This window comes from Aquarana catesbeiana, linkage group LG11 (assembly GCF_042186555.1).
Source record: "Aquarana catesbeiana isolate 2022-GZ linkage group LG11, ASM4218655v1, whole genome shotgun sequence".
In the NCBI taxonomy this organism is placed as follows: Eukaryota; Metazoa; Chordata; class Amphibia; order Anura; family Ranidae; genus Aquarana; species Aquarana catesbeiana.
The window spans coordinates 225513700-225536737 of NC_133334.1; the positions used below are offsets into that span (position 1 = coordinate 225513700).

At 43.3% G+C, this 23038-nt stretch overlaps 1 protein-coding gene across 2 annotated transcripts in view; it reads left to right on the top strand.

The window, feature by feature from the left end:
* CFDP1 (craniofacial development protein 1) overlaps positions 1-23038 on the top strand; it is a 126152-nt gene that overhangs the window by 61311 nt on the left and 41803 nt on the right. For both annotated transcript variants that reach the window (XM_073605433.1, XM_073605434.1), the window contains exon 5: positions 7854-7979. In XM_073605433.1, coding sequence (XP_073461534.1) covers positions 7854-7979 — 126 coding nt within the window. The remainder of the gene's footprint in view (positions 1-7853; positions 7980-23038) is intronic.

Below are 23038 nucleotides of genomic sequence, written 5' to 3' on the forward strand. Positions count from 1 at the left end.
GCACTCAACTTCTTTGGACCATGGCAAGGCCTGTTCTGAGTGGAACCTGTCCTGTTAAATCTTGGCTACTGTGCTACAGCTCAGTTTCAGGGTCTTGGTAATCTTCTTAAAACCTAGGCCATCTTTATGAAGAGCAACAATTCTTTTTTTTCAAATCCTCAGAGTTATTTCCCATGAGGTGCCATATTGAACCTCCAGGGAACAGTAAGAGAGAGTGAGAGCCATAACACAAAATTTAACACACCTGCTCCCCATTCACACCTGAGACCTTGTAACACTAACGGGTCACATGACACCAGGGAGGGAAATGGCTAATTGGTCTTACTTGCATAAATAGGTGTTGGATTCATGCTGGGAATAGTTTATTGGATATTATTTCTCACTTGCTGTACATTTTTAGTTGGAAGGTCACTGGTTTTTTAATCCATCTATTTATTAAACTACAATTTGCTTTTACCTTTTTTTTTTTTTTTTTTTTTCTTTGCAGCTGCAAGGCTAACGTTTCAATATGCTTTTAATTTTGGATCTTCTAAAAATTCACAGTGATGTAGTGTTTAAATTATCCAGGTACCTCGTGGGGTTCAGCAATGATGTCACACTTGTGTTTTGTTGCTAGGAAACTAGTGCGTGGTCAGCGATGACTGTTCTTTACTTTAAAGTGAAGCTTTCATCATATTCTCAGTATGCGTTTTGCTTGCCACCTAGTGTGCACATGGAAACGAGCAAAAGACTTTGCCAAAGTAGAAAAAAGTTGGGACTGCATTTCATCCAGTGTATACAGTGTGATCACACTTTTTGGCATGTTAATATTATTATTATATATTTTTTTGCTTATTTTCTTGCTTACGAGAAAACTAGCTAAATGGGACTTTAAATGAGGACATTTGGGAACATGTACCTCCATCCCCAAAATGTATACAATAAAAGGAAAAAAGGGGGTGTTTTTTGGGACTTTAAATGAGACATGCAGCTGGGAAGGGAACACAACATAGTACTAGAGAGGATATCCAATGAATGCACCGTGTATGCGACCACATCGTGCTGCATAGTAACAAGTTAGTAAACAGTCAAGTAAAATAAATCAAGGAAGCTTTATTAGATAGTCAAATACATAGTATTAAAAAGTCATATAACAGCATGATGGTATGGCAGCCTATTAAAGTCATAGTGGTACCATAATACAAAGTCATCAGACTACTATTTGCATGTGGCTGCATCGTAATATCAGTAATGTCTGATGAGTGGACCATATTGGTGACAAAATAGCCTGCATATACACATAATCATATAGTAAGACATATAAGTACACGTTCCATAAAGCTGATCCAGAATAACAAAGTAACCCAGCAACAAAGCAGTATGATGTGGATCGCAATGGTGAGGTAAAGATTGGATTCAAGCTAATAGTTGTGTGTCTTCACAGTATCATAATGATAATTGGTGAAATCCAAACGGCATAATAAGGTGGAGGTATAGGGAGGTTGTAAATGTGAATAGCATCTAAAAGCTCGACGCGTTTCATGGATCTTTCCAATCTTCAGGAGCAGATGCAAAGTAGCTATCTATAAAAGATATATATATATAAATAGGGAGATGTTCAAGGGTTGACCACAGGATAGGCAAAAAAAGGTTTTTTGTAATAAGATCTTAAAGTAACAGTGGTAGCTTTGGACCATAGTAAATTACTTACAAAGAACCTATGTGGGTGGGTGGAGGGCACCGAGGGTGTAAACCTGTCAGGGATAATTGTACACAATCCCGGGAACTGAGGCGGCACCTAGAGGGCAACTGGTGTTTGTGAGGAGCTTAAAAAATTGTGACCGCATGTTCATAACCTAAAAAAAAAAAAAAAAAAAAAAGAGAATAAAAATGCTGAATGTGACTATGTTAATAGGGCGAGGGTGAAATTGAGTAATTATCATTGAGTGAATATAAGTGGATACCAAAGTGAACCAACGAGTATAGAAATTACGAAGTTTTGAAATGTAGGGAGAAAAGAGAAGGAGAGAGTGGATATGTACAGGTAGATAATAATGTAATAACCAAGACCAGGAAAGAGTAGTAAAAAGAAGTAAAGATCCAATACGTAAACCTATACCAAAAAAGGGGGGGGAGGGAGGAAGGGTTTGGGTAACCGCAATAATAAAGGTAAAAAGTAGCCATAAAAATACCTGTGAAGCCCCAAACACCAAATGACATCTGGCCACCGGTGGAAAGTGTTTTGCAGGGAATGTGTGTCCAGCTAGGGAGAGTAAGTATCCCAGAAAGCCACCAATAGGTACCCGCCAACGCCACGTGGGCGACTAAACAGAGAAGGGAGCCAGCCGTCAGAGCGGAAAACAAAACCGCCCCGCAGCTGCCGCTTCTTATAGACGCTGGGATGTGGATCGCAACAGTGTCAGCGTGATGGCGTCCAAGAACGGCGTCACACGCAAGGCACTGGGGGCGTGGCGTCGATGCGTGGTGGGATAACCGCCCCAACTCTCGCGTCACAGGGGGGAAGGGGAGGGTTCCCAGCACGCATCGCAGCTCCCGGGATTGCGAACCCCGGCAGGCAACAACACTCAGAGGCCGACCACACCCCCTCCACAGGGTATTGTCAGCAGGGGTGTGAAAACGAATCGGGTTTAGAAATAATAATAATGGTCATAGATATGTGCCTGTCCCTGGAGAGACCCCAAAGATAGAACAATAACAAAAATCATTTAAATCATATAGGTACTAATAATGGAAGATGCCAAAATGATAAAAATATTGAAAGAACATAAGATCCTATCCACAATATAATTAAAACCTTAATAAAAAAATATAGCAAGCCTAAATAGCACTTACACTGGATATCACCGTTGTATATATTATACATAGGGTAGCATGCATGTATCCATCCCTGGTAATTTGAAAACGAGAAAACTAGCTTTTTTTTTTTTTTTTTTTTTTAGGTTATGAACATGCGGTCACAATTTTTTAAGCTCCTCACAAACACCAGTTGCCCTCTAGGTGCCGCCTCAGTTCCCGGGATTGTGTACAATTATCCCTGACAGGTTTACACCCTCGGTGCCCTCCACCCACCCACATAGGTTCTTTGTAAGTAATTTACTATGGTCCAAAGCTACCACTGTTACTTTAAGATCTTATTACAAAAAACCTTTTTTTGCCTATCCTGTGGTCAACCCTTGAACATCTCCCTATTTATATATATATATCTTTTATAGATAGCTACTTTGCATCTGCTCCTGAAGATTGGAAAGATCCATGAAACGCGTCGAGCTTTTAGATGCTATTCACATTTACAACCTCCCTATACCTCCACCTTATTATGCCGTTTGGATTTCACCAATTATCATTATGATACTGTGAAGACACACAACTATTAGCTTGAATCCAATCTTTACCTCACCATTGCGATCCACATCATACTGCTTTGTTGCTGGGTTACTTTGTTATTCTGGATCAGCTTTATGGAACGTGTACTTATATGTCTTACTATATGATTATGTGTATATGCAGGCTATTTTGTCACCAATATGGTCCACTCATCAGACATTACTGATATTACGATGCAGCCACATGCAAATAGTAGTCTGATGACTTTGTATTATGGTACCACTATGACTTTAATAGGCTGCCATACCATCATGCCGTTATATGACTTTTTAATACTATGTATTTGACTATCTAATAAAGCTTCCTTGATTTATTTTACTTGACTGTTTACTAACTTGTTACTATGCAGCACGATGTGGTCGCATACACGGTGCATTCATTGGATATCCTCTCTAGTGCTATGTTGTGTTCCCTTCCCAGCTGCATGTCTCATTTAAAGTCCCAAAAAACCCCCCCTTTTTTCCTTTTATTGTATTTTCTTGCTTAGACCAGCCATAAACATTTGATGTTCTTTGCCAGATCCTGTTTACAGTTGGATTGATGAAGGATCATATATGTCTGTGTTTACTCTGCAGACACCTCTTGGCTGACAAATCTTAGAAAATTATCCAAATTGATGGTCTTTAATTGCTATATTTGAACACAATTGGCAGGCTCCAGGCAAAACTTGGTGTAAGAACGCAAGAGCCTGGCTGAAATGACTGTACATAAGTACAATAGCCTTACAGAACGATTGTCCTGTGATTGTGCAACTTTACTTAGAAAAAAAAGAAAAAAAAAGCCAAACTGGCAGGATTTTTAATGCAGCAGAAGCATACTTAGTATTGGTTAGGGGACGCACTGGATACTTTCTCTGCCATTGTACTATTGCTTGGTGTCTAATGCATTCCTATACCTTTAAGGAGGGGTAGGTTCCCTCCAGGCATAGCCGCCCTTAACTGCTTCAGCCCCAGACCATTTGACTGGCAAAGACCAGAGCACTTTTTTTGCAATTCGGCACTGCGTCGCTTTAGCTGACAATTGCGCGGTCGTGCAACGTGTTTCCCAAACAAAATTGACGTCCTTTTTTTCCCCACAAATAGAGCTTTCTTTTGGTGGTATTTGATCACCTCTGCGGTGTTTTATTTTTTGCGCGATAAAAAAAAAGCAACAATTTTGAAAAAAACTCATTATTACTTTTTGCTATAATAAATATCCACAAAAAATATAAAAAAAACACACACTTTTTTTTCCTCAGTTTAGGCCAATATGTATTCTTCTACATATTTTTGGTAAAAAAAAAAATCGCAATAAGCGTATATTGATTGGTTTGCGCAAAAGTTATAGCGTCTACAAAATAGGGGATAGTTTTATGGCATTTTTATTATTTTTTTTTTTTTTTACTAGTTATGGCAGCGATCAGCAAATTTTTTTCATGACTGCGACATTATGGCGGACACGTCGGACAATTTTGACACATTTTTGGAACCATTGGCATTAATACAGCGATCAGTGCGTTTTAAAATGCATTGATTACTGTAAAAATGTCACTGGCAGTGAAGGGGTTAACACTAGGGGGCAGTGAAGGGGTTAATGTGTGTCCTAGTTTGTGTTCTAACTGAAAGGGGATGGGGACTGTGCAGGGAAACTAACAGATCGCTGTTCATTCTCTGTATGAACAGACGATCTGTCAGTTCCCTGCTCAGAGAACCGGAAACTGTGTGTTTACACACGCGGTTCCAGGTTCTCCGTGTGCCCCGAGCGATCGCGGGAGCCCGGCGGTGATCGAGACCGCCGGGCACTCGCATCGGCTCGGGGAGCGAGCAGGGGCGTGCGCGCGCCCCCCCCTAGTGGCCAGAGGGCGAAGCGACATTACATAACACCGTTTCGCTCAGCCGTGCCATTCTGCCGCAGTACAACTGCGGTGGCTGGTCGGCATGTGGTTAATCTATCCATTATTAAATATATGCTCCAACTCTGGAGACTCTCAAAATTGTAGCGTTAGGACTGCAGTACACTGGGGTGCCGTGACTTGGCCACTGCAGCTTATGCATTTATTTGTAGGTGTGTGCAAACTAAACCCCTTGTTTTAACGTGAACTGTTTGACAGGGTTAATTGGGTTTGTTGCAGACTGGATGGTAAGTGAGCTGGGAATTTTTGCTTGTTTTTTGACATGCGTCGCCCTTCCATGTGCTCCCTGCTGCAAAGGCCAGTTATAGATTGGGGTGGTTGGCATTTGTTTGTGTTTCTTACCTGCCTGTACACTGAGTACACTCCTGAGTACGGTTTCAGCAATGCTTAGATGAATGAATTCCTATACATGCATAGGTGCCATGCCACAGATGCCATGCAGTCATCACTAGACTGCATGTAGACAGAAAGTGGCTGATAAAGGCTGCAGAGGATCAGCAACACTGAGATAGAATAATCAATGACAAATGGGTAAACCAGCATTTTATGAAAAACATTCAGCTGTTTATGGTACACAAGAATTTAGCAGACCAAATATCACTTGGTCAGCAGTATGGGAGAATTTTGGCATGTTATAGGCATACTGCGTGTGTAGATTTAAAGGCATAGACCACATTTTGCTAAATAAATAAATGCACCCTCATTAATTTAAAAAGATGTACATTTATTATTGTTTTTGCATTGGAGCCTGCAAAGTATTGCAATTGCACTCTGCGGATTACAGGTGCAATGTTCGTGCTTCCGCAGACTATCCCTTCTGCCTTAGGGCCAGATCAAGTCACTGACCTTCATTTACGTGACAGGCAGAAGTATCTGTGGAATCAGTGGCAGGTGGGGCTTATAGTTTTTTTTTTATTTGTTGTTTTTATTGTACTCCACAAAAGGAAGAAAATACAATAACAATACTTTTTAGTTGCACAAGCGTACAAAAAATAAATGAAAAAGAAGTTTAAAACATCTAGAAAAGTGCTTAGAAGTATAGTGATTGACAATATACAGCTAAATCGGACATAAGTGACCTGAAAGTCTAACGTTCGCTGTCGTTCACTGTTGAATCCCCCTCCAGGGATAATGGAACATGGAGGGGTTTATATCAGAGTCACATGGATATATAGTTACATGATTAAGCACATAATATCCAAGAATTTGTCTATAAAGAGAAAGAGAAGACCAGAACAGAAGAAGTCGGGTCAACAGGGACATTTATGGGTATGTAGCCCGCCTGATATCACTATACAGATATAAGCGCTGCATAAACTGCTGGCGCTATATAAATCGTGAATAATAATAAGCACCCTAACACAATACATTGTAAATAAGGCAAGAAAGTATTTGTTTAAGTACCACTAAGTGCAAAGCTGAAAATACGAAGGTAGAAGAAGGAAGGGGAAAGTGAAAGGGGGTAAGGGGGACATACCCATCTGGGAGCCCACATCCACCCAACCACCAGTCTACCACTATTCAGCTAGTAATAGATAAGAGAGCCAGGGGTTCCAGACTTCATCAAACTGCGATTGCCTATCTTGGAGTGTACTAATTATTTTTTCATTAAGCATAATCCAAGTAAGTATTATGTTTCAGCAAGAAAAGATTGATCACAGGGCTCTTTCATACAGTAGCAATTGTTATCTTGGCCGCCAGGAATTTAAAGTGAATTAATGTTTGTGTACGCTTGGGGATGTTTTCAACTGGCTCACTAAGTAGAGCTGTCCTGGCAGTCCTTGTGATATTTACAATGGTCCCTGAGTAGATCAGGGAATGAACCCATATCCAGAAACGTCTAACTTTGGGGCATGTCCACCACCCATGCATGACTGTTCCCACCTCACCACATTTATGAAAGCATAAGGGAGAGGATACAGGGTACATTTTTGATAAATGCTCTGGGACCAAGTACCACCTAGAATATCCAAGGCTACATTCATAATACCTTTATGAATACGTAAGGTCCAGGTCAATATTGTTGGATCCCAACAATATTGTCAGGAACTTTCCAAGAGCCTTGAGCAGCTCTGTCATGTCAGCTGATAGCAGACAATAGCCCTCTATTGACTGATTCTGGGTCACAGGAGAGCAAAAGTAAGTTCACCCCTGTGACCCACAAGCGAAGCATGGCCAAAAAAGCAATGTCTGAATGTGGGTAAGACAAACAATATGATTTGTACGTTTGATGTTGCTCCCCTTGCCCTTTGTCACTTAAACTGGTCCAGGAGTATGATACAAAGTGACTGTGAATGGAGCTGTGCCACAATGTTTATGCATGCAGAACAGTAACACAGGCTGGACACTTAGACCACACTCAGCTCCTGTGTGTATAAAGTCTTTAAACTGAAACCGTCTCTTATTTCCCGGCTGCACTGCATGGTGAAGATGAATGGTAGGTTCACAAGCAGAATTTCAATCGGCCCTAAAGGGAAGATATTTTAAGTGTCTGGTAAATAGTAGTCTGGATGAACAGTGTTTTCTCCTTCGAGTCCTTGAAATGCCTCATTAACAATATACTCTGTATTCTCATCAGGGTGACAAAAGAAGTGGACTCCTCATCCAAGGAAGCCAAAGAATTTATCAAGCAGCAGGAGAAAGGCCAGGAAAAACGAGAACAGACCCCGGAGCCTGCAAGGACTGGCATGGCAGCTGGATCAGGGTAAGTCCTTCACTGCATCATAGTGCTCATTTCTTTACCAATGGGATTGTCACTACAATAAAAATAAGTCCAGCTTTGCACAGCCTTGAGGAATGATTGTTCCTAAAAATCGCCATGTTGCCTCTTGACATATCCTTAGTTTTAAGGGGAAATCAGTGGGTGTAGAAGTGACTTCCATGTTTGTGTATTGTACAGTAAATGGTCATTCCGGAGAGAGCAGAATATGTGTCTCCTACAGGATCGCAAGTCAACAGGTGTCAGATAGCACTCCCGTCATGTCAATGGGTATTATCTGTAACCCAAAGTTACTCAGCAATAGCAGAAAACTGCAAATGGCTAAATATTACAAAGCTAAAGCCCAACTCTGGGAAAGTGCAACATTATTCCTTGCAGTGGGGCTATGCCCGCATTGCAAGGGTTAATCGTTCCTTTTGTCTATGGGAGAGCAGAAACAGTTTTACGAACCTGATCCTCCGCTTCCATGGAAGATGGCATTCCCCCTACACTCTGGTGGTCGATTGTTCCCATGCTTCATCATGTCCAGTGCAGGGCTGTGGACCATACTTTGGTCTTGATGACATTGAGACCACCCTAGAGGCCTCCAAACTATGGCCCTCCAGTTGTTCAGAAACTACATGCTTAATCTTGTCTGTCAATGTCAGAGTTTTACAATGCCTCATGGGCGTGTAGTTCCCCAATAGCTGGAGGGCCGTAGTTTGGAAATTCCTTCCCTAGACCACTGTGTGGGGGAGAAGCTACAGGAAGAAGGGGAGGATCAGGTAAGTAACTCCTCCCCCCCTTCTCCAGACCAGGGGTCTCCAATCTTTCTAAACAAAGGGCCAGTTTACTTTCTTTCAGACTTTAGAGGGGCTGGACTGTGGCCAGTAAGAGTAGAAAATGTCCTATCTGTAACAATGCCCCATCATTGGTATTGGTGGGAGAAATAAAGCCTCATCATTGGTGTCAGTGAGAGGAAGTGTGTCTCATCGTTGGTATCAGTGTGGGGAATATTGCCTCTTTGTTGGTATCAGTGGGAGGAATAGTGCCCCATTATTGGTATAAGTGGAGGGAATAGTGCCCCATCATTGGAATCCTTAGAAGGAATATTGCCTCTTTGTTGTTGTTAGTGGGGATAGTGCCCCATTATTGTTTTTCATTGGACGAATAGTGCCCCATCATTGGTTTTCATTAGACGAATAGTGCCCCATCATTGGTGTCAGTGGGAGGAATAGTGCCCCATCATTGGTGTCAGTGGGAAGAATAGTGCCCCATCATTGGTGTCATTGGGAGGAATAGTGCCTCATCATTGGTGTCACTGGAAGAAATAGTGCCCCATCATTGGTGTCAGTGGGAGGAATAGTGCCCCACCATTGTATCATCGGGAGGAATAGTGTCCCATTATTGGTGTCAGTGGGAGGAATTATTCCCAATTGGTAATGTCCGTGGGAGAAATAGTGCCCTAAGGGCAAAATAAAGACAAGAAAAGGGCTACATCCGGCCTCCGGGCTGCAGTTTGGAGACCGCTGCCTTAGATTAAAACTAAGGATGAGCTCAGGCGTGTTCGCAAACCGCATGTGCAGAGCCCGCCAGGAAGTCGGCACTGCAGAGCGCTAATCACAAGCACTGAGACATTTCCCGATCTCTGCAGCTGAGCATTGGGACAATATCTCACTGCTTGTGATTAGCGCTCCCCAGTGCCGACTTTCTGGCGGGCTCTGCATGTGCGGTTTGCGAACACGCCTGAGCTTATCCTTAATTAAAATGATCAGCCTTTATAATGCAGGTACAGCCCCACTGCTAATGATAATTTTTAGTTTCCCAGAGTAGGGATTTATAATGCATATAACTGAGCAGTTTTACATGTTCAGGCAGTTTTGTGGCCAGGTTTACACTGGTGCGACACCACAGCCGTCCTACTTTGGATCCCACTTTGCCCTGCGACTTGAAGCCGACATACGTCCGACTTTCAATGAACAGGGATCCGACTTGGATCCCCGCCAATACCAGGCACTGTGTTTGGTATGAATCTTGAGGGGGAACTCCACGCCAAATTTTAAACAAAAAACGGCATGGGTTCCCCCTCCAAGAGCATTCCAGGCCCTTGGGTCTGGTATGGATTTTAAGGGGAACCCCCTACGCTGAAAAAACGGCGTGGGGGTCCCCCCAAAATCCATACTAGACCCTTATCTGAGCACGCAGCCCGGCCGGTCAGGAAAGGGAGTGGGGACGAGCGAGCGCGCCCCCTCCTGAACCGTACCAGGCCGCATGCCCTCAACATGGGGGGGGGGTGGGTGCTTTGGGGCAGGGGGGTGCCCTGCGGCCCCCCACCCTAAAGCACCTTGTCCCCATGTTGACGAGGACAAGGGCCTCTTCCCGACAACCTTGGCCGTTGGTTGTCAGGGTCTGCGGGCGGGGGGCTTATCGGAATTCGGGAGCCCCCTTTAATAAGGGGGCCCCCCCACCCTATGTGAATGAGTATGGGGTACATCGTACCCCTACCCATTCACCTGGGGGAAAACAAGTGTTAATAAAAAAACATCGATTAGGCAGCTTCGGGGGTCTCTTCAGACTTCTCTGCTCTCTCCGGCCTCTTCTCCCGCTCTCCGATATCTTCTGCCGGGCTCCTCCGCTATCTTCTGCTCTTTTGAGCACTCTGTTGCTAGCAGTCTTCTCCGTCGTCTTCTTCCCTCTTCTCTTCTTCCGATGTTGACACGACGCTCTCTCCGGCTGTAATGCCGCGTGTGCGGTGCGCAACTACTTATATAGGCATGGGGCGTGGTCACGGGTGATGTTACCCAGTGACCCCGCCCCTTATGATGTCACCGCCCCATGCCTATATAAGTCGTTGCGCTCCGCGCACACGGCATTACATCGGGAGAGAGCGTCACGTCAACATCAGAAGAAGACCAGAGGGAAGAAGATGGCAGAGAAGACAGGGCCAACCCTAGCAAAAGAGTGGGCAGAAGACAGCGAAGGAGCCCGGCAAAAGACACAGGAGAGCGGGAGAAGAACCGGAGACCAAGAGAAGAGGCCGGAGAAGTCGGAAGAGACCCCCGGAGCTGCCTAATAAATGACTTTAAAAACTGGTCTAGTGTGTTTTTTTTTTTTTTATTGACACTTTTTTTTCCCCCAGGTGAATGGTTAGTGGTACGATGTACCCCATACTCATTCACATGGGGATTCCGATAAGCCCCTCGCCTGCAGACCCCGACAACCAACGGCCAGGGTTGTCGGGAAGAGGCCCTTGTCCTCATCAACATGGGGACAAGGTGCTTTGGGGTGGGGGGGCCGTAGGGAGCCCCCCTGCACCAAAGCACCCACCACCCTATGTTGAGGGCATGCGGCCTGGTACGGTTCAGGAGGGGGGGAGGGGCACTCGCACGTCCCTACACCCTTTCCTGACCGGCCGGGCTGCGTGCTCGGATAAGGGTCTGGTATGGATTTTGGGGGGACCCCCATGTCGCTTTTTTTCAGCGTAGGGGGTTCCCCTTAAAATCCATATCAGACCGAAGGGCCTGGTATGCTCTTGCAGGGGGAACCCATGACGGTTTTTTATTTAAAATTTGGCGTGGAGTCCCCCCTCAAGATCATCAGAGCACAAGTCGCATGCCAAAGTCGGATCATGCAAGACGGCGATCCGACTTTAATCCGACCTCAATGATAGTCAATGGGCTGAAGTAGGATCAAAGTCGGACCAAAGTAGTGCAGGGAACATTTTGAAAGTCAGACTGACTTGTGTCGGACCAGTTAGGACGGCTCCCATAGGAAAACATTGATTTTCACACGTCATGCGACATGAGCTCCCGATGTCGGAGCGTTTGTCACACCAGTGTAAACCCGGCCTGAGACACCTTAGCAGGTGGCACTCGTATGATTCATCTTTGCAGCACCTCATATCTCTTTTCACTTCCAAGCTGCTCATTAGACAATTTAATCAGTGTCATTACACTACTAATTCATTGTCCAGTGACCAAGCAGGAGGCTTATGAAACTATAAAGGCAAAAGAGAATTTATGTAAAGATGTGTAAGGTATAAGACTGGCTGAACAGAACAGCAAATCCTTCGGTAAAACAGTTCTCATAAGTTGGATGGGACAGTTTTGTTCCTAAAACATTTCTAGCATCTGCCTTGCGTCCAAATTTTTAGTGTGTGGTTGACGTCTGTCATTTCTGCACCCGCCTACCTCCGACCCGGTCCACTAAAAACAAACGGAAGGGGATCTGTTCTCCTCTGTGTAGGCGGATGGGAGGTAGTTGGGTGTAAACGGACAGCAGAGTCCCTGGCTACCCGCAGAGTAGACTGTCTGTGTCTGCTTTGCAGAAACTGTGCTGACATGGACCTGTCATCCATCTGCTCTGCTGTGATCAGCGGGGGATCTGTGAGCGGATCCCCTGCTGATCGAAACGCAGTCCGCCCCGTGTGAAATCTGTTTTGCTGTGGTTGTCTAATACACTTTGAGCTTTATCATTGCTGAACACACAGCTTTATTAAACACAGTTTCTCACGAACGTGCTTGCAGCACTAATATTTGTTGGATTAGAAAATCCTTGCTGTATATTTCGGGTGTTTCCGACCTGCTTTGTTTAATATGAGTTCTGCTTTATGTACATGTTTGAATAAAAGACATTTTTTTTTCAATAGTTGAATGCAGGAATTCATGCATATTTCAGAGCTGACTATTTAATACACAAAAGGAGGTAATTTGCAGTATATATTTTCTGTATGGTAGCTCTGAAATATTCAGCAGGGAGTGTGATTTCTGGATGACTTGACTGCTATTTACTGTGAAGTGTTTGCTAATGTAACTGAGAATTTAAAGACAATCCTTTTATTATAGCCTGGCTTAATTAAACTGGAAAAGTCGTTAGTGAGTTGAGCTTTTAGAAAGCCCACATTTCTTTGTTGGGGTGTTTGGTTGATGGATAGCTCTTCAGTTCTAGTCCTCACTAAGAACATAGATCTGCAATCGGAAAAAAAGCGCCAAAATCTGAACTTTTTTTTTTTTTTTTTGCTAGCTGCTGACACTTTGATGTCAATTCATTAAGATGGCCATAGACAGATCGTAATTCGGCCACCTCTATGGCCTTTCCCACACGGGAGACGTTGAATTAACAATTAACTTTACTTGAATGGGAATGTTGGAAACTTTTCATCCAATCAGTGCCTGCAGCGCTAATCAGTATATTCTGATAGGGGAGGAGTTTCCGTTGTCAGAATGCAATAGCACAGCTGGGAGGATTCCTCCATCCACCTTGCTTGTGTGGATGGGGGTCGTTCGTTCATTTTCTTTTTTCCATCAGCCGCTTTATCTATGGCAAGCCTTAATGTATTTAACCACTTGAGCTCTGGAAGGTTTTACCCCCTTCATGACCAGGCCATTTTTTGCTATTTAGCACTGCGCTACATTAATGTAACTGCACGGTCATGCAACACTGTACGCAAATGAAATTTGTCATTTTTTTCACACAAATAGCGGTTTCTTTTGATGGTATTTGAGCACCTTTGGGTTTTTTATTACATAAATGAAAAAAAGATCGAAAATTTTGAAAAAAAAAATAATTTTTTTACTTTTTGCTAACACATTCAATATAAAAAAATGAATTTCTGCATACATTTAGGCTGAAATGTAGTCTGCTACATGTCTTTGGTTAAAAAATAAAAATAAAATAAAAATACCAGTAAGTGTATATTGATTGGTTTGTGTGAAAGTTATGGCCCGTACACACGATCCGAATATCGTACGAAAACTGTCGTCCGAGGAAGAATCGTACGATTTTCAGATCGCGTGTACACTGCTTTCGACAGCCGATCACGGCAGTTCATCCGATAATTTTCGATCGGACAAGCACGAAAATTTTCCTCGTACGATTTCAGATCGTACGATTTTCGTTTAGTCAGTATAGCTGTCGTCCGAACATACAATACAAATACATTACAACACATGACCTCACTTCCGATTTTTTTTTTTCTGTTGTACGAGAATTTTCGTGACTTTATTTACCTATTCAATTTCTACTTGCGACTATTAAGCGAAAAAGGTCGTACGATCTGTCGTACGATATTCGGATCGTGTGTACGGGCCATTAGAGTCTACAAACTATGGTATATATACTGGAATTTTTCTTTATTTTAAATGTAATGGCGTTGATTAGCGACTTATTGTGGGACTGTAATAGTGCAGCGGGCAGTCTGACACCAACTAAAAAATGTGTAAGGCCCCTTTCACACTGGGGCGGCGGCGGTAAAGCGCCGCTATTTTTAGCGGTGCTTTACCGTCATATTTGCGGGGGTATTCGGCCACTAGCAGGGCACTTTTAACCCCCGCTAGCGGCCGAAAAAGTGTTAAAACCACCCGCAAAGCACTGCCGCAGCAGCGCTTTGCCGTCGGTTTAACCGTGCTGCCCCATTAATTTCAATGGAGAGGAGCAGTATACACACCGCTCCTTCACCGCTCCAAAGATGCTGCTAGCAGAACTTTTTTTTCCGTCCTGCCAGCGCACCGCTCCAGTGTTTAAGCCCTCAGGGCTTTCACACTGAAGAAACAGGAGCGGCTATTTCAGGGTGCTTTGCAGTCGCTATTTTTAGCGCTGTAGCGCCTGCAAAGCACCCCAGTGTGAAAGGGGCTAGGTAGAGAGGTAAAAGGTGACGCCACCTTTTACCTCTCTTCTTACACATTTCTTTGCTGATCCCACTTTGGTGGGATTCTTGAGGTAGGTAGCAGCTACACTATACTACCATAGCGCGAAATCCAATATTCCATTATATTTTAATCTGACACTGACACTGGGTGGGAACTGACTAACTGCCACTGACATCACCAGTGACACCAGTACAGTGATCAGTAAAAATACTATACACTGGCTGGGAAGGGGAGAACATCTTGGTAATCGGGGTTAAGTGTGTGCCCAACAAGTGCTTCTTACTAAAAATGTATTTGTTCCTTCTTTATGCTTTGCAGGGAGAAGAAACAGAGATTATTCCCTCGGTACAGAGCCCTGTGTTATTTGTCAACACAGGACTCTGGACTGTGATTGGACACAGCCAATCAGCAGGCCTCAGCCATAAATCATTGGCCGTGACTGCTAAAAAAAATCACGCTGAAGCGCTTAAAGTGGTATTAAACCCAAAACAAAAAAGTATTATATTGCAACTTACTAATCATTAGACGTGGTGGCTGCATCAGTTTTCTTTTCTTTGGCTTTTTTCCCCTCTGTTTTCACCTGGTGATCTGGCCAGTAACACACCTCTTGTATTAGTGAGAGACAACTCTGGAGGAATGAGAACAGGAGGCACAGAAGACAGATTTAGGTTTACACTAACAAATTTAAGCCAAACGCCAGCTTACACTTTATAATGGGTTACAGCAAACTTTTTTTTTCCTTTTGGGATAAAGGTTTTGTATGAATAAATAAAAGCTGAACTTTTTAATCACCCCTGCCAGTGTCAAGTGGTTTGTCTCATCCAAGTAAACTAATGCATTCTGCTGGAAAACTTGTGCTTTTGAAAAGCATCAGACTTGCTGTCTGGATCACCAGGTGAAAATAGAAGAAAGAAAGCCTAAAAATAAAACTAATGCAGCCATCACATCTAATTAGTAAGCTGCTATATAATAAATGTTTACTTTTGGGTTTAAAACTGCCTTAAAGCGGGTGTCCACCTATCTATCGTTTTTTTTTTTTGGAGTTCATTCACAAACTTTTCTTCTCATGATTATCTACTCACATGTTCTGTGTAATAAGTCCGCCTGTGTCCGATTTCGTTGTAAAGAATAACTTTACATAATAAATAAATAAATAAATAAATAAATAATAAATAAATAAAATTCACTGCAGGCGGTTTCCATCTTCATTGTGGGCATTTGAAGCCCACAAGCATGTATTTCCTGGATGCAGTGAATGCTGTGCTCCCAGCATTCACCGAGATGTTGTGATGACGCTGTTGCACAATGCATGCTGGGAAGCCTGAGACTAGCTCCCAGGGGACTGTGGGAGGTCTGGGAGAGGCTAGAAACACGCCTAATCCCATGGGAGGAAAACCAGGAAGTGCTAAGAAGATTAGAAAAATAAAAGGTAATTACGGCAATTTAAATTTTTTTACACAGCATGTCAGCATCTAGGCAAGGAAGAGAATGCATAGAGATAATGTTCAAAATTTGGGTGGAACCCCGCTTTAATAGCCAACATTTGGCTGCCTTTACAGCCTGATGTGTGCAATTAAAGAGAGATATGGAGGATACCAATGCTGATGCCTTAAAAATGCTAGTTACCTGGCTTTGTCTGTCCCTATGTTTTGAGTCCTTGATCCATAAAAAGCAATCGGCTAGTCACAGGAAAAGAAAAATTCTCAATCTACATACATGTTACTGGTCAGGAACGCTAAATGTAATGAAGCCTTTGGATCTGTATAGTACAGGTAGGCAACATTTTCAGGAGAGTGCAGCATTGTATTGTATGTATTTTCTCAGTACAGGATTTTCTTTAAGAGACTGGTTTGTGCAATATTTTTTAATGATCGGGAAGCTTCAGTTTTGACGATAGAACAAGGTTAGGCATGCTCCAGGGTTGTAAGAGCTCATTACCGGCAGTTTAAATTTAGCAACTTATCGGAACATCTCTGCAGAAGACGAGCTGTTCTATTTTTCCATAGAAATAGAGAGATCTGATCACAGCAAGTGATCCATATCTGTGTTGGATCTGAGGATGCAGGGGCAAGATTGGAGATCTCTTTAATTTTATATATATATATATATATATATATAATATTTTTTTTTGTGTGTGTGTATTTCTCCATGACAAATCACAGCAGTACCTGTCTTATTAGAAATACCCGTGCTGCCATTGTACTTTTTATTTACATTTTTATCTGGCTAATCCTTCATTTTCAAAACTTTGTTAGTCACCCAGAAACAAAAGCCTTTAATCTGAGTTGTAGTGATATGGCAGATGTAGCCATACTTGCTTGGAGATGATGGCATCCAAACTACTTTATATACGTTGGTACAGAACTGGTGAAGGTGGTCTTCCTTTATTATAGAAAGATTGATATTCAGCCGGTTCAGCAGGTAGTAGCTGCGGTCCATCAATGGCAACTCGACAGAAGGTAATCTAATGATTGTGTCGAATGGCAATGTTGTAAAGTTTGCATTTGATCGGTGGCTATAATGCTGATCAGCGTATTCCAATGGTGGAGGAGTCCTTGATATTAGTACAGCAAGGACCTCCATCCACCTCACTTGTGTGCATTGGGGAATCCTTTCTTTTTTGCAAACAATCTATGGCCAGCCTTCGTTCCCTGTAAATTGGGGTTTAGCCTGGGGTGGAGCTGACAGCCAGCAGAAACAGGAATACATAGTGTTTTTATTTCCTAATGACATAGTTCTGAATGGGGGGACCAGGAGGATCAAACGATTTTGCTGATGAAACAACTTCTTTAAAGTGGAACTACACCTCACTGAGCACCACAAACACTATTTAATTATTTTTTAATTAAAAGCAATTTCCCCCTTCCATTCATGTCTCCACTTTGACCCCCCCCCCCCCTCCCCCCCAAGCCAGTATTTCTGGCTGTGGCCATCTTGAGTAATGGCATGTCACATTGACTTCCTGGAATCCATCTGCCCTTAGCTCAGGCAAGCAGGCAGGAGGGTGTTCTTGGCAGAAAAAAACCCCTCCCCTCCTGAAGACTCCTCAGATGTATGACTAGGCATGGAAAGCAGGAAGTAACTAAAGAAACGTTTAAAACAAGTAAATATGATATACTTTTCTATCTATTTACTAATCAGCAACTATGGTGTTGACTTGTGTGTAAAGTCGGATGTACAGAGATCGAATTTGAGCCAGTTCAGCAGGAACCGACTGAATTTTTTAATCCACCCATGGGCAGACTGGTTTTACAGAAGTCAATCCGCCGTTCGACTTCTGTACGACCACCCTGTCAGTTTTTTTTTCTGATCGATCAGTGCTGCTGGCTATAGCCAGTAGGGGTCGACCTTTTATCTGGGTCCGATATTCACATTTTTCAAAGTATCGGCCAGAAATGTACGGATATTGCTTCAAGTTGTTGTTTTGAATACTTTCAAGTGCAGAAGAGGAGCTTGGGTTCTTATAGACGCCAGATCCCTCCATAAAGAGTACCTGTCACCGCCTATTACTGTCCCAGAGATGTTACATTCCTTGTGACAGCAATAAAAGCCATAAAAAAAGTAAAAAAAATTCAAAGGACAGTGTAAAAATTCAAAACTTTAAATGTACAGAATATTGGCCTGAAAGGTAGCTGAAAAATCGGTATCTATAACGGTCGACCCCTAATAGCCAGTATCGATCAGTGTATTCTGACGATGGGAAAGTTTCCAGGCAGTCAGGATAATATAACTCAGCGGGAGTGATTCCCTTGTCCACATCGAATGTGTAGATCGTGGAATCAGGTCTTTTTTTTTTTTTTTTCGTTTAGCCCGCTGGTTGAACAAAAAAAAAAGAATATATGGACTGTCTTACTAAAGTACTAAAGTAGATCTATAACCAACGCAAGTTTTTTTGAGTAGGGAACAGTAAAAACCCTTTTCATTTTGTTCTCTGCTCCAGGTTGAGGCATTTGCCTTGACTTCCTGTTTTGGGGACACAACATGACATGATAAGAGATCTCTCCTAAGTGACAGGTAGTCCCCTCTTTTACAGTGATCACTGGAGCGGGGGGGGGGGGGGGGGGGTCCTCATTAGAAGGTTTCTTCCCATCTGCTGTTTTAGTGACAGCTGTAAAATGTTGCATTTGCCATGATGATCACCACCAGGACAATACAGAAGATTCATTCCTGTAGAGGAAATACAAACCTGACAGAGGCTTCAACCCTTCCTGAGTCTTTTCCAACCTAAATGGGGATAAAACATCAAGGTAATATTCAGCGTTGGTTTGGATTTGTAAAAACTGGAGCGCTGAAAACGTGCTGTTAGCAATCATTCAGGTGTTTTCAGCTTTTACACTGTGATATGAATTTTAAGTAGAACTGTGAAAATCTGATTGCAGTGTGAAAACAGAACTGCCTTCTTCTCTTCCATTGCATATGCATGAGGTCAGCTTTTTAAAGCCGATGTTTGCAGTTAAAGCTGATTTTCTAAGCAGACCGCTAAATGCAAAGATGAAATGCATATGAAGAACGTTTTTTACCCACCAAAGTACTTGTATTTCTGTCCATCCAGTTCCTGGATTTACACAGCTCTGTCACACAGCACAGCTTTGCCTGGAGGTGATATAAATTTTCACCGCCTCAGTTCAGTAATACTGTCTGATCTCCTCCTTCCCACTGCTTGTGACTGGAGAATGAAAGGAGAAGCAGTAGGCTGGTCGTTTTATTTATTACAGGTATGTACAAAGCTCAGAAAATTTACTCAGCGCCTTGATGTATTATACATTTACATCAGTCCCTTCCATCAAAGAGCTTACAATCTATGATCCCTACCTTGCATTCCTACATGCACATATTAGGGCCATTTTAGACAGGAGCCAATTGAGCTACCAGCATGTCTTTTGGAGTGTGGGAGGAAACTGGAGTATGCGGAGGAAACTCACATAAGCACAAGTGATAATCACCAAGCCGCTGTGCTGCCCCATGACCGACTCCTCTCTTTGTCACTCTGCTCTCATCTACTGTCTTCATGCACTTTGCACGGCAGCTCAACTGATTTAGATCCTTTCACTGCTTCTCCCTCTCTGTCTGAGCTCTGCTGTACAGGCTGAAGTCAAGTCAAATGTAGGTACTTCAGCTGCTTACTTAAAAAAAAAAAAACAGAAAACAAATGTAATGACTCATTAATGAATAAAGAGCTGCATCAAAGCAGTATTAAACTCAAAACCAAAAATGTAATATATTGCAGACCAATCATTAGATGTGGTGGCTGCATTCATTTTTTTTTTCATTGGCTTTTTCCCCTCTATTTTCACCTAATGATCCGGCTGGTAACGCCTCTCCTGTATTAGAGTGCCCCCACTCTGGATAAATAAGTACAGGGGGACAGCAGCACTGTCAGTCTGGGGGGGGGGGGATTCTGAATATACTAGCAACAAGACAATGACCCTAAGCACACAGCTAAAGTAACGAAGAAGTGGCTTCACAACAACTCCGTTACTGTTCTTGAATGGCCCAGCCAGAGCCCTGACTTAAACCCAATTGAGCATCTCTGGAGAGACCTAAAAATGGCTGTTCACCAACGTTTACCATCCAACCTGACAGAACTGGAGAGGATCTGCAAGGAGGAATGGCAGAGGATCCCCAAATCCAGGTGTGAAAAACTTGTCGCATCTTTCCCAAAAAGACTCATGGCTGTATTAGCTCAAAAGGGTGCTTCTACTAATAACTGAGCAAAGGGTCTGAATACTTAGGACCATGTGATATTTTAGTTTTTCTTTTTTAATAAATCTGCAAAAATGTCAACAATTCTGTGTTTTTCTGTCAATATGGGGTGCTGTGTGTACATTGAGGAAAAAAAATGAGCTTAAATGATTTTAGCAAATGGCTGCAATATAACAAAGAGTGAAAAATTTAAGGGGGTCTAAATACTTTCCATCCCCACTGTAGCAGAGCTGATTGTAAGAATGTCATTGCGACTTGATAGCAGCAGGAGGGGACAGATTGGCACTCACACAGCTGACAGGCAGGGAGGGGAGGGGGGAGAGGACAGAGGAGAGACAGCGGACAACCAGGGATAGACCCAGACCAAGGCTGTGGCTGACATTTTCCAAAGTACAGACCTTAGTGAAGGACACCACGGTACTTTTCAAATTAAAACCATCAAAAAACACTCTGTCTACGCTCTGGCCTAGTTCTACAAGTACAAATAAGTTTAAAGTAACATTTATATAAAGACTGCTTGTGGTATGAGATTGCATGCATGGCACATGGGACAGTCTGATATTGCATACGTGGCACATGAGACAGTCTGAGATTGCATACATGGCACACAGGACATTTTCTCACTGTGCTACATTAGAAGGAGATGGCACCCTATTGGTTAGCTAACACCTCTATGCTAAGCAGCAGTAACTCTGCAGACTCAGCATAGAGGTGTCTGTAAAGTAATGCACAATGTACTGCTAGCTGAGCTCACCTCCAGGAACAGTCACTCGGCTCCATCTACTCAGCTGCTCACACCTCCCTCTTCCAGGTGGGCACCAGAGGTCAGGCACATCCCCATCCCGCCCACTCAAGCAGCAGCCTGCAGGAGAGAGGCTGGAAAACTGCTGGGGGAAGTACAGGAGGTGGAGAGTCGCCATACAATGTGTATTGGCTGTGAGTTGTCCTAACCGCGGCTCTGATTTCCCGGAGGCAGGGCGCGCTCAGCTGGCAGAGGAGGAGGAGGACAGCATATTCATCTGTCCTGCTCCTTTGAACAGCTCCCCGCGGCCGAACGCAAAATGGGTGGCGGCGGACAATGCAAGGACCGCTCACAAACACCAGTGTCTGTGTACAGACACGTTGCCGATCCCTGCAGATGATGGAGGCACGTAAACTGACCACGGTGTCAGGGCTCAGCAGCCGTGATATACCGTTGTCAGTTTACAGGGGGGAGGACAGAACCAGGCAGGGTCAGCCAGGTATTTTAGGTCATACTACGCAAGCACTGTGCTGTGTAACATGCTTTAAGGGAAAAGGGTCCTTTTTTTTTTTTTTCGGGGTAATGCTTTAAAGCAGAACTTCCTCTTTTGGGGGAAGCTCCGCATTAAGCTGACCATAGATAGATTGAAATTCAGACAGTTTAACAGGGACTGTCTGACTTTCGATCCATCTATGGCCGTTCCCATTTGAGAGGAGTTGACCTAATGCTTAACACCTCTCCAATGGGACTGTTGGTATGTTTTTGTTTGGCCAATCGGCTGCAGCGCTGATCAGTGTATTCTGACAGTGGGAGAGACCCGCGGTCAGAATACAACAGAGCATCAGGGAGGATTACCCCATCTACCTTGGATTTGTGAATGGGGGAATCTCTTTTTGATCAAACGACTGGCTAACCAAGAAAAAAAAAAAAGATTAGTTTATGGCCAGCTATAATTTGTACTTGATATCTCCCTGGAGTTCATATTTTATTTCTCAGCACCGTCCATGTCCTCACTGGTTAACTTGTTTACTCTCGTTCAGTAGCTGAACAAATTACAGCATGCAGATTGAAGAGGGAACCACATAGTATCACATTTCTTGTACATTATAGCCTGGGGCTGCCTTAATGAAGTACTTTACAGCCTGCTATTAATCTCTGAGGATGTTCCAGCCTGTTATTAAATGATTTACATAGATTGAATAATAGGGTTTATGAGGGTCTATAAGCTCCAGCCTGTTCAATACCTGTCTCTATGCAGCTCTTGTTAAACAGATCTGGCCTGCTTGTCTGCCAGCCTTGATGCTTCATCTTCATAATACTTTCCAGTGGGCTGGGGACGTTTTATGAGCTGCTTTATAGTGAGATCATTGGGTCAGTAGGGAGATGCTGTCAGCACAACAAGATTTTATATGACATTTAACTGTGGAGTTTAAAGAGGGCAGTTCATGTGCTCTGACCTGTCGTGTTTATGGTTTTTACCCTTTCCCTGCCTGACCGTTCATAGCAGATTTGGACGTTTTTTTTTACGCCAGCGTAACTCATATATGCAACATCAGGACGAGTGGTGATTATTGCCCAACTGCCCATAGGCGCCCACGCAGCTCTGAGGTTCTGTACTGAGGACAATCCCAGTGCCCTGACTGAGCTGCCACTGACAGCTCCCAGTCATTGTTTGCAATCAGGAGCCAGTGGGACAGGCTGCCAATCATGTGACCACTGTGACAGCCAATCACAGCAATGATGTGATTGGGAAGAGATACCCAAAAAGACTTGCAGCTGTAATTGCAGCAAAAGGTGGTTCTACAAAGTATTGACCCAGGGGAGCCGAATACAAATGCACCCCACACTTTTCAGATATTTATTTGTGAAAAAAATTGAAAACCATTTATCATTTTTCTTCCACTTCACAATTATGTGCCACTTTGTGTTGGTCTATCACATAAAATCCCAATAAAATACATTTAAGTTTTTGG